The following is a 12,325-nucleotide window of genomic DNA, read 5'->3' on the forward strand; positions in this document are numbered from 1 at the left end:
CAAGCACGGCTTTAATTCTTAGTGCACATTTTTCAACTCCAAGACAGTGCAGATCATAAAATAGTAGGGTTCTTTTAGAAGTACTGTATTTATTGCAAATCTGACTTTAACACTTATCAGCAGTACTGTATGCTTTGTTGCAGATGTTTTTACAAATTCACAAATCTTATATACGAGTCATAAAGAATTGAAAATAGCATAAGAGATATGATATGTTATAAGATGTCGTATTTTTACATAATATTATACAGTATATGCTGTCAATTTGGCATGCTATATGATATGGCTCTATTTATTATGAAGTGTTTATATAATTGCTGTAGGCCACACATTCTATTCTTACGTAAATAAATGGACATAAACCTTGCTGTTGTGTTTCATTTACACACTGAAACCTGATAAGAGATAATGATAACACAAACAGCTCCTTTTATGATGTCAAAGGGTACTTCATTTACAAGTGTGATAAATCTTTATTGCAGCGGGTACGGTAATATTTTACGCCATCTAGTGGACATTTGGGGTTATCTCGCGTTCAACTAGTGGTTTTACAAGCTCTTCAACTCCAGAAATGTGTAAAAAGGCCCATTTCAGCTGAAAACACATTGCAAGACTAGTCATCTATCAGTCTCCCAATCAATTCAGTTATTTAGTCATGTCTCATTTTATTGACACTGATATTCAGTTAAATGCTACATTGTCATACTGTGTGAACCAAAAGAGAAAACAAACACAATTTAATGTGACCATAGCTTAACATGCAGTAACGTGAGCAAACTCAATAGTGACACTAGAAATTGCCTTGCTAGTAAACTGTACAGAGTAAAATGATCAATTAACAAGTGAAGCTGAAGAAATGGACTAATGATGAAACAATGAAGTCATATTCACACTTTTAAAACAACAATCAAAAGAAAAATAAATAACATTAAAGGATGTGGTATTTGTACGGACTATTGATACATGTAATATAAATAAATAAAATGAGTTTGGCAAGATGAGTTAAATAAGAGCAACAAAAGTAAGAATAACAGAAAAACAGACTTCTCATTGCTGCGAATCTTTTGCAATATTTCCTATGTATTATTTATAACCTGTTCCTCTCACCTTGGAGTCCATCCATCCATACAACGATATCATCACCGTCCTTCCGAAAACTCGTATGTCCAAATTCACTGTTTGAAAGGGAAACGGAAAAAACGCAGTACTTTTAAAATGATAAAAAATACCGTGTTGTCAAAGTTGACAAATACTTTTTAATACCTTTTATCGGTTATATGTTTGCAAAACCCAGCGACAACCATAAAGGGTAACTAATAATAATGATCTATGGCAAAAAATGAAAATCACGGAATTTGGAGATACAAGGTTTCAGAAGGACAGCAGCGATTTATTAAATTCTTTGGTGCCCTAAGTGCAATATGACTAGTAGGAATTAAAGCCTCCTTTAAATCCATCTGTTATCCACACTCTCAGTCTCTCGCTCCATCACTGTCTCCGCCAAGGATTTTGGGGTTTCTCCTTGGTCTCTGCGGGTGGCTCTGCTTTGGCTTGCTTCTTCTCTGCCAAGTTACTGAGTAAAGCAGGCAGGTCCTCTGTGATCGCCTTCTCAATCTTCTCCAATAGGCATCCACCCGACCAGCTGCAGTGTGAGGAGAGCAGTTTAAAGCCGCTTGGAGGATTCACTCCGAAGAAGTCCCGGTACGCCTCCGGTTCTGGCAAGTCAAACTTGCTCACGTTGGTCTTGGCCAGGATGGACTTGAAGATGTAGAACTTGTCAGGGTCACTGACAATATCCCGGAAGACCTCGTCGGGGTCACTGAACCAGCCCAGCTTGTCATGGTACGTCTGCAGATAGCGGTCGACCAAGAGGGTGTGGATGCGCACGCGGATCCCGTGCTGTCGGATGAAGGCGATCTTGTTCTCCAAGCGGTTCTCGATAACCTGATTGAGGTCCTCCAGCAGAGAGATCTCCTCACGCATGAAGAGGTCTCTGTTGGTGTCAAGAGCGTAGTCCTGTGGCCAGAAGGAGCTGACGTAGACTCTTGGGGGCTCCGTCACGTTGATCAGGGGTGCCATGCTCCAGAAGAGGGCGCCGTAGACGCGCATTAAATCCTGAGTTGTCAGACTGTCAGCCTTGTTGAGGATTATACGGATCTGTGACTCGCGTCCCTTCATCTGTCTAAACAGCATTTCAAGTTCTAATCCCACATCCAGTTTGGTTGGGTCAAAGACCAGGAAGATGAGGTCGGCACGGTCAATAAACCACTGGCACACATCACTATAGGGGTACCCTATAAAACCACAACGAATCCTGTTAGAGCTGTGCACGATATTCTATTTATACTTCACAGTATTAAACTTCACAGTATTGAACATTTGATTATGATAATATAATTCATTTGTTTTCTCACCTCTCTCTTGTTGCTTACGGTTCTCAATGATTCCCGGTGTGTCCACAAAAGTAACCCGCTCGAGCAGTTTGTGCGGCATCTCAATTCCGACCAGCTTTTCTAGGAAACCCTGACCAAACTTCTCCAGCGGTGAGAAGGAGCGAGAACTGTCTGCGGCCATTACAATGCCCTCAATGGTACGAACCTTCTCACCATGCATTAGTACAGTGTATTCTGAGGTTGTGGGCTCAGCCCCTGAGAACACACACACAAAAAAACACATAAGGAGATAAAAATGTTCTTAGATGCAGCTTAGTTTGATTTGTAAATTCCTACATGCAAAAAAATATATTTGCCTACATTTTACTGTCAATTTATTAAATCATGTAATATATATTGGAAAATATATAGAATGATACAGTGCTAATATATTATAGTACATTAAATAACACATATGGAATTGCCACTTTTAATATATTGACGTTTAAGCACTTATTTAATTATTTTTATTAAATAATTTAATTATTTAAATGTAAATACGTTTTAAATGATCATTTAATTCATTTATATTGCATTATATTTTCCAATATATTTTTGTTTCATAAGGGTTACCTGTGTAAAGTTGTGAACTGTCCTGGAGACCCAGAAGATAATTGATCATGGAAGACTTGCCAACACTCCAGGGACCCAGAAACAGGACCATGGGCTTTGAAGTGATCTCTGCATCTGAACAAAATGAAGAAAACAGATTATGGTAGGACTTTAATCGGTGATTTGGAGTTCACAACAAATTTGACCCTCTTTGTGGAAGCAGTGGTCTGTTATGATTGTGACTGCAAATGTGATTCCAATGTCTCTTGTCTGAAGGGATAGTCCACCCAAAAATTAAAATTCTGTCAAAATGTATTCACCCTCATGTCATTTAAAACCTGGGGAACACAAAAGAATATATTTTGAGAAATGTCTCGGTGGTTTTGTGTCTATACAATGGAAGTAAATGGGGTCCACTGTTGTTTGGTTACCAACATTTTTCTAAATATCTTATTTTGTGTTTTGCAGAAGAAAGAAAGTCATACAGGTTTGGAATGACATGAGGGTGAGTAATTAATGACATAATTCTGGGTAAAATGCTACCTTTTAAGACTACACTTGAAAGAAGTTTACCTGACACCTCGTGTTGTCTGAGCTCATTGTACTTGTAGGCCATCTCCAGGGGTTTAATCGCTGTGCTGTAGATATGCTGCAGCTTCTTCAGAGCATCTACGGGAAAAATAAAAATTAAGGGGAAATTATGGATTAAGGCAAGTAGAAATGTAAAAAATTCAATTGAAAGGCAGAATAATAAAAAAGGATAAAAAATTGTATAAGATGAATACATTCTCTGGATGATGATGTACAGAGAGGAATTGGTCACAAAAAATACACATACAAATCTGTATTTTTTATTAGTTCAAACTTGCATAACCATGTTTAAAGCACAAACTGCAAAATGTTGTGTATGTAAATAAGAGGTCCAATAAAGATGGCAGATTATTTAATGCAAACTGCTTTATTTTTTGCACATGATAGTTGTGACCAATGAAATAAGCACACAGAAAATTATTTTAGTTGAGCTAGAATGTAACTGGTTAATGGGATGATATAATATAACTTTATTTCTCTTTATGAAGATGAGATATAAAGCTGGATGCTTGCATGTCTCACCGACAAATGCCTGTGATGGTTCAGCTGAGGCCAGCTGCAGTGTGTCTTCAATGTGAGACCAATCTCTGGTGTCAGAAGCTGAGGGGGTTTCCTTCCCTGTCAGAGAAAACAATAGTCAAAATTAGCATATCATATCATCGTAACATTTTCTTCAGGATACAAGCATCACTTTTGTCCCATTATTTTTTTTTTTATTATTTATGCATTTGGCAGACGACTTACATTGCATTATACTATACATATTGCTTCTAAGTATGTGCAATCCCTGGGTTCGAACCCATGACCTTGGCGTTGCTAGCGCCATGCTGCTCTAACCACTGAGCTACAGGAAAGCATATGACTGCAATAACTACATCAGCTGTCTATCTGGAGTCAGTTAAACACAAACAGTGCATTCTACTAAACACCCAGGCCGGAGAACAAATGGTTATAAATGACAATGGACGTGTGCCAAGGGATATTACTGTGAGGTTATTTTGCTGGTGGGTTTATTCAAAGTATCAGGTATGGAACATGAAGGTCCTTTACTACGGCGTCCTACTGCGCCCCCTAGTGACTGAAAAAATATAGTGCCCTTCTTTGTCTTATTTCTACTATAATGGAGTTCGTATCTTTAAAATAATTTCAGAAATATGTCATTTACTTTTAAAGACAAATGTGTCCTTACAAGTTTATTTCATTGTTGTGACTGGATCATACTGTACCTTTCATAGTTTCTTTGAGTGCTGGATTGTCAGCTGACACTGTGACTTCTCCAGCAGGTGCAGGAACATCTTGGACCACATCTTCTGGAGTAGTTTCTGTCACATCCTCCGTTTCTTCTTGGGTTATTTCCACAACCTCCTCAACAACCTCTGCTGCTTGTTCTTCAGCAGCTGCTGCATCCGCCTCCTCTATTTCATCTTCAGGTTCTTCCACAGATGTAGACTCCTCTGAGACATTCTCTATGTGCTCCAGTGGTTCTTCAGGCTGAGGAACCATCTCTGCCTCTTCTTCAGAACTTGGAACCTCATCTGCCACCTCATCATGTTGAATAACCTCCTCCTTCTCCAGTACCTCCACCTGAGTCTGAGATGATTCCTCATTTACCTCTTCTTCAGTTTGAGAAACCTCCTCTTCCTCCTCAACCTCATTCTCAGTTTGATGAACCTCCTCCTCAACCTCATCATCAGTCTGATGAACCTCCTCTTCCTCCTCAACCTCATCCTCAGTCTGATGAACCTCCTCTTCCTCCTCAACCTCATCCTCAGTCTGATGAACCTCNTTTTGAAGTATGTCGTCAACTTCCCCCCATTCCCTTGCATTGGTTTTGTGTCCATACATTAGAAGTGAACGGGGACCGGTGCTGTTCGGTTACCAACTTTCTTCAAAATATCTTCTTTGGCGTTCTGCAGAAGAAAGAAAGTCATACAGGTTTGAAATGACAAGAGGGTGAGTAAATGATGACAGATTTTTCATTTTTAGGTGAACTGTCACTTTAAGAAGAATTTACAAGGCAACTCTGCTGAAAAACAAAAATTCTGCCATGAATTACTCACCCGCAAGTCGTTCGACAAGCCTAGGACATCCGTTCATCTTCGCAACGCAAATTAAGATAGTTTTGATGAAGCTCATAGACAGCAAAGTAACTGACATTTTGCGCTTTGAAAGAATGAGCTATTTCTATCTACATTCACCGAATTCGCCATGTTGTTTCTACAGTAGCCCTAAACGGACAAACTGCACTACAGAGCGCATTTTGTAAATGCATTATCTCCTTCGGCAAAGACGCCAACACGTGATAACATCTTAGTCCTGTGAGAGCCGCCATAATGCTTCGAAAGGGAGGGGCGTGGGGTGGAGTGAACCGTTGGTTGCTATTCTCAACCTCACCGCTAGATGCCGCTAAAATCTCCACATTGCACCTTTAATTTAACCTGAGAGGACATTAAAACCGAACCCAGCACAAATATGACCTCTTGACATCACATTTGGTGACTGTAAAAAAATAATTGTTGGAAATCGGAAGTCCTGGCAACATATATTTCTACATTAACTCATCAAAATAAGTTATGAATTTCAGCTTGTTTTAGTGACAGCAATTGTAAACAAATATACTAATTAATAAATAATCATAAGCATGAAATAGTGGGCAAAACATTTCACCCTCACACTGACTGGCTACTAGAGCCAATTTAATCAATTAGACACATCCAAAGGAACACATAAGCCTGGCAAAGAGCAATTTAATGAGTGAGTGCTCTTACAGCATGATGAATGCCAGGGGTGGAACAGATTTATCAGCACTAACTATAGACACTGGTGCCCTCTGCTGTGAGCATGGTTTTGTAATGTAGCCTAAAGTCTATTTTGTTTCCAGCACGTCAAAGGCACTTTATGACGATGACATTTTTGTGTATTGTCTTAAAGGTTCTGTGTGTATTTTTTTGGAGGATCAATTGACAGAAATGCAATATAATATACACAACTATGTCTTCAGAGGTGTATAAAGAGCTTACATAATGAAGCGTTATGTTTTATCTCATTTATTAGAATGAGGTATTTCTATACATACACCGCGGGTCCCCTTACATGCAATTTACCTTGATGTTTCTACAGTAGCCCTAAACGGACAAACTGTTCTATAGAACATGTTTCGTAAATACATTATCTCCTTCGGCAAAGAAGCGAAAACGTGACGACATCTTAGTTCTGTGTCAGCCACCGTAGTGCTTCAAAAGGGGGTGGAGTGAGCTGTTGAAACTCAACATTACTCCTTCAAGAGTAAATTAGCATTTAGATGAATAAGCAAATATAATTAATAAGCTTGAAAAAACAATATGTGTTTCTCGCAATTTAACCGTTTACATGGTCAATAGAGACCCTGTCTATGATCCAGTGTGAATGTAATTTTGAGATTTTGAGTATCAAAGTAGTCATTGCCATAAAATGACAAAAATAGGTGTATATATGGCTGTAAATTGAAGATATAGCTGGGTTTATGGAGGGTCACATATACAGTAGCACACTGAATAAGTGCTGTCCATACACGTGCTTAAATCATACTGCAATAGGCTGCATATTTACCCCCTCAGGCATGGTACAAAATGGACAAAACACTAAACTTTTAAAGGGATAGTTCACCCAAAAATGAAAATTCTGTCATCATTTACTCAACCTCAGGTTGTTCCAAACCTGTATAAATGTCTTTGTTCTGCTAAACACAAAGGAAGATATTTGGAAGAATGTCAGTAACCAAACAGATCTCATCCCCCATTGACTCTCATAGTATTTATTTTCCCTAATATGGCAGTAAATGGGGGATGAGATCTGTTTGGTTACTGACATTCTTCCAAATATCTTCCTTTGTGTTTAGCAGAACAAAGACATTTATACAGGTTTGGAACAACCTGAGGTTGAGTAAATGATGACAGAATTTTCATTTTTGGGTGAACTATCCCTTTAAAAGTTTAGTGTTTTGTCCATTTTGTACCATGCCTGAGGGGGTAAATATGCAGCCTATTGCAGTATGATTTAAGCACGTGTATGGACAGCACTTATTCAGTGTGCTACTGTATATGTGACCCTCCATAAACCCAGCTATATCTTCAATTTACAGCCATATATACACCTATTTTTGTCATTTTATGGCAATGACTACTTTGATACTCAAAATCTCAAAATTACATTCACACTGGATCATAGACAGGGTCTCTATTGACCATGTAAACGGTTAAATTGCGAGAAACACATATTGTTTTTTCAAGCTTATTAATTATATTTGCTTATTCATCTAAATGCTAATTTACTCTTGAAGGAGTAATGTTGAGTTTCAACAGCTCACTCCACCCCCTTTTGAAGCACTACGGTGGCTGACACAGAACTAAGATGTCGTCACGTTTTCGCTTCTTTGCCGAAGGAGATAATGTATTTACGAAACATGTTCTATAGAACAGTTTGTCCGTTTAGGGCTACTGTAGAAACATCAAGGTAAATTGCATGTAAGGGGACCCGCGGTGTATGTATAGAAATACCTCATTCTAATAAATGAGATAAAACATAACGCTTCATTATGTAAGCTCTTTATACACCTCTGAAGACATAGTTGTGTATATTATATTGCATTTCTGTCAATTGATCCTCCAAAAAAATACACACAGAACCTTTAAGACAATACACAAAAATGTCATCGTCATAAAGTGCCTTTGACGTGCTGGAAACAAAATAGACTTTAGGCTACATTACAAAACCATGCTCACAGCAGAGGGCACCAGTGTCTATAGTTAGTGCTGATAAATCTGTTCCACCCCTGGCATTCATCATGCTGTAAGAGCACTCACTCATTAAATTGCTCTTTGCCAGGCTTATGTGTTCCTTTGGATGTGTCTAATTGATTAAATTGGCTCTAGTAGCCAGTCAGTGTGAGGGTGAAATGTTTTGCCCACTATTTCATGCTTATGATTATTTATTAATTAGTATATTTGTTTACAATTGCTGTCACTAAAACAAGCTGAAATTCATAACTTATTTTGATGAGTTAATGTAGAAATATATGTTGCCAGGACTTCCGATTTCCAACAATTATTTTTTTACAGTCACCAAATGTGATGTCAAGAGGTCATATTTGTGCTGGGTTCGGTTTTAATGTCCTCTCAGGTTAAATTAAAGGTGCAATGTGGAGATTTTAGCGGCATCTAGCGGTGAGGTTGAGAATAGCAACCAACGGTTCACTCCACCCCACGCCCCTCCCTTTCGAAGCATTATGGCGGCTCTCACAGGACTAAGATGTTATCACGTGTTGGCGTCTTTGCCGAAGGAGATAATGCATTTACAAAATGCGCTCTGTAGTGCAGTTTGTCCGTTTAGGGCTACTGTAGAAACAACATGGCGAATTCGGTGAATGTAGATAGAAATAGCTCATTCTTTCAAAGCGCAAAATGTCAGTTACTTTGCTGTCTATGAGCTTCATCAAAACTATCTTAATTTGCGTTGCGAAGATGAACGGATGTCCTAGGCTTGTCGAACGACTTGCTGGTGAGTAATTCATGGCAGAATTTTTGTTTTTCAGCAGAGTTGCCTTGTAAATTCTTCTTAAAGTGACAGTTCACCTAAAAATGAAAAATCTGTCATCATTTACTCACCCTCTTGTCATTTCAAACCTGTATGACTTTCTTTCTTCTGCAGAACGCCAAAGAAGATATTTTGAAGAAAGTTGGTAACCGAACAGCACCGGTCCCCGTTCACTTCTAATGTATGGACACAAAACCAATGCAAGGGAATGGGGGGAAGTTGACGACATTCTTCAAAATACCTTTTTTGTGTTCTGCAGAAGAAAGTCATACAGGTTTGAAATGACAAGAGGGTGGGTAAATGATGACAGATTTTTTATTTTTGGGTGAACTGTCACTTTAAAGCTGAGCTTCAGTTTATACTCCAAGCACACCTATACACAAAATGCAAAGTTTGACATCCCTTTTGGCCACTACTGTACATTTATTTGATCTCCAAATTACGTCTTTGTTTTATTGTTGTTTGTGTTTTTTCGTGTAGTAGTGCAGTGGCATTGTTTACTGTGAGCAGTGTTTGTGATTGGTTGATGTGAGATAACTGTACAGGGAACGGTCTGGATACAGTAGCATTTGCCGGACAGGGGATCTAAGTCCCACTGTTAACATAATGGTTGCCCCTACAAGGCCTGCGGGACAGAAATAAAAGCTGATTGAGACAGCGATGTGACAGCAGCTGCGGAGTACAAGGGGGCATGTAAGCGGAGCTGTGAAACCGGTATGTTTACGTATTTGCAACACGGCCACGCAATTGAACCAGAAGAGTGTCTGATTTCATGCCGTACTCTTGACCTTTAACACCTGACTGTACATAACATCATAAGAGAACAAGGGCAGACAAGGAGAACACTTACAACCGTGCATGCCTACGCCTCAAGCCAAACCAAGCTTGTTATTGTTTCAAATCAAACTCACATGCATTTGAAATAAAAAGCTAAGTTAAAGTGTGTGTTTATTGAGATGTATAGACCTGTTGGACATTCGTCACACTTCGCATCAGCTGGCGTCGTGCCTCACATTGAATGACAACTCCTCTTTTGTAAGAGTGAGTGTGGTTTGTGTTAGCAACTTGTTCATGTCTGTCAGGCACTTCGAGTTACATAATTCAGCTAATGGAATGGAGGTCATTCAGTTTCCAGTCTTGAGGACTTTATGCAAGTCTCAGAATTTCGTTTTAAAGAGCAGGGAGGTGAGATCCTCGGACCTTATCTTCCAGAAACACTTTCGCCTGCATTGCACATAAATGACATGCTATACAGACATTGAGAATTTGGAGCTCGCTTGCATCACACGGTGTTCAATGAATATAAATATAAAAGAGTCATTTAACCATTTATTCACCTTTCTGAACTGGTCACGGTCTTCGATATTAATCCAAGGAAGTCGGTAATGACACTAACAAGAACTCAAACCCAGACATGTTACATATGTGTTTACAAGACTGTTCTCTTCACGGTACTCTCTATATTTCTATTCTCGATACAGTTCTTATATGGACATGCACAAAAATCTCACATCTCGACCAAGAACATACGATCTGACTGTTAAGACACTCCATGTGTCTGAAAATGCCATCCTGTCCTGTTACACAGTATGCAAAAAGATCAATTGATGTCAAAATACACAGGTTTTTTAGGTGAACAATACCGAGATGATATGATGCATCTGCTGAGATTCTTAAGTGGTGCAACTATTGTACACTTAGCTATCCCATAAGGCCATGGGAGCTGTCAGATGCAGAAGTTAACAAATGTCAGAGAACTGCGAGCTGGGCAGACCGTTTGAAGTATAAATGCTATATAAGTATATATAAGTACTATATAAGTTTCATCAGTGTATTGTATTGAGAAAGACCGCAGAAATTCCATATATTACAATCTTTTATTTATTTCACTGATCTGTTTCTCTTTTTTAACGTAACCACTACCTATTTGTGTGTAAAGCTGCTTTGAAACAATGCCAAATTGTGAAAAGCGCCATAAGATTAAATTGAAAGTCTAAGTGAATCGACCAATGAAAAAATTGCGGGCACGGCTTGTTTTTTTCCACTGTGAATTGATTGGAGGTAGAAAAGTGGGTGTTTCATTCAGAAATAGAGGGAGGAGTTACCAGAGCTGTCAAACTGACTAGAAGATTAGAAGAATCGCCAGTTTAGAAATAAAGTACATTTTCAGATTTTGATTAAAGATAATGAAGAGAGAAAAAAGGAATTGATCTGGTGAATGTATGTGAATGTGAATGTGGTGAATAAGGTCAACATTTTGACTTATTGATGGCTTTAATAATTAAATGACTTTATTAGGATTTTGATGACCTAAACCTTATTGTAATTTGTTGCTAAAACATCATGATAGTCATTGAATACACAAATCAATGGACGATGCCAACATGTCTAAAACTGTGTATACACACACCTCCTTCCCTTCAAACCAACTTCATCAATGATAGAGACCTTGTTCAAGCATGAAAATTCAGACAACCTTGTCTCTGTCCTGCACCCAACCTACAAAGTCAAAAACTGCTAGGCAAATGCCACCATTCCTGCTATAATACACAATATACCACCGCTCTATATGACTGATAACATGTCTTTTGGAACCATTAACTACAAGCAAAACCCCTTCAAACACTTCAAACCAGCCGATCTGACTGCATGTGTTTGTCCATCTGTGCCTACTGACTGAATTCCCTCTTTTCTCTTACCTGCAGTGGTGAGTGCCAGCAGAGACAGCAGGCAGCAGACGGGGAGAAAAAGCCTCATTTTGACTGCCAGGGCTGGCTAGATCCCTTCTCAGACTATATATACCCCAGGAGAAAGGCAAAAGGGCATGTGGATGGTCTGGGGGTGGGGTGGGGTGGTGCTCTCGGACAGGGCATTTGCACAAGCGTCAGCAACGGGGAGTGAGAGCAGCTGCCTTCTCCAATCAGAGGGCCTGTAACCTACGCCACAGTGAGAAAGAGAAAGACAAAAACTTTCTTGGATTCATTCTTTATTGGAAAATAAGACTACAAACATGTCTACAACAAGTCTAAAAAATAAATGTGACCTAAGACGGACAAAAGTTTGTTCACACAAAAAATGGAATGTGATTTTTTTTCATGGAGTGGCTATTAAGTATTTGTAAGTGGTCCAAACATTGAATTCTTATTAAAAAAAAAAACATGCTTTTATTATAGTATAAA

At 38.9% G+C, this 12,325-nt stretch overlaps 1 protein-coding gene across 1 annotated transcript; it reads right to left on the reverse strand.

The window, feature by feature from the left end:
- On the reverse strand, positions 1–5,359 carry wu:fb80c09 (sarcalumenin). The gene is made up of 6 exons (XM_057325104.1): positions 4,802–5,359; positions 4,098–4,193; positions 3,558–3,653; positions 3,006–3,119; positions 2,415–2,648; positions 1–2,294 (listed from the first exon to the last, which is right to left on the reverse strand). Exons 1-6 carry the CDS (start codon positions 5,076–5,078, stop codon positions 1,489–1,491), a joined length of 1,623 nt encoding a protein of 540 aa, XP_057181087.1. The 5' UTR covers positions 5,079–5,359; the 3' UTR covers positions 1–1,488.
- Positions 5,360–12,325: the final 6,966 nt, after the last annotated feature.

This window comes from Triplophysa rosa, linkage group LG25 (assembly GCF_024868665.1).
Source record: "Triplophysa rosa linkage group LG25, Trosa_1v2, whole genome shotgun sequence".
Taxonomy (NCBI): domain Eukaryota; kingdom Metazoa; phylum Chordata; class Actinopteri; order Cypriniformes; family Nemacheilidae; genus Triplophysa; species Triplophysa rosa.

What these genes read in the sequence shown, in the direction of transcription:
- wu:fb80c09 (XM_057325104.1), bottom strand. Translation starts at nt 5,078, where the DNA reads ATGGTTCCTCAGCCTGAAGAACCACTGGAGCACATAGAGAATGTCTCA. An exon ending in CAGACAACACGAGGTGTCAG is followed by an intron (nt 3,120 to 3,557) that starts GTAAACTTCTTT and finishes CATTTTGTTCAG; the next exon opens with ATGCAGAGATCACTTCAAAG. An exon ending in CCGTAAGCAACAAGAGAGAG is followed by an intron (nt 2,295 to 2,414) that starts GTGAGAAAACAA and finishes GTGGTTTTATAG; the next exon opens with GGTACCCCTATAGTGATGTG.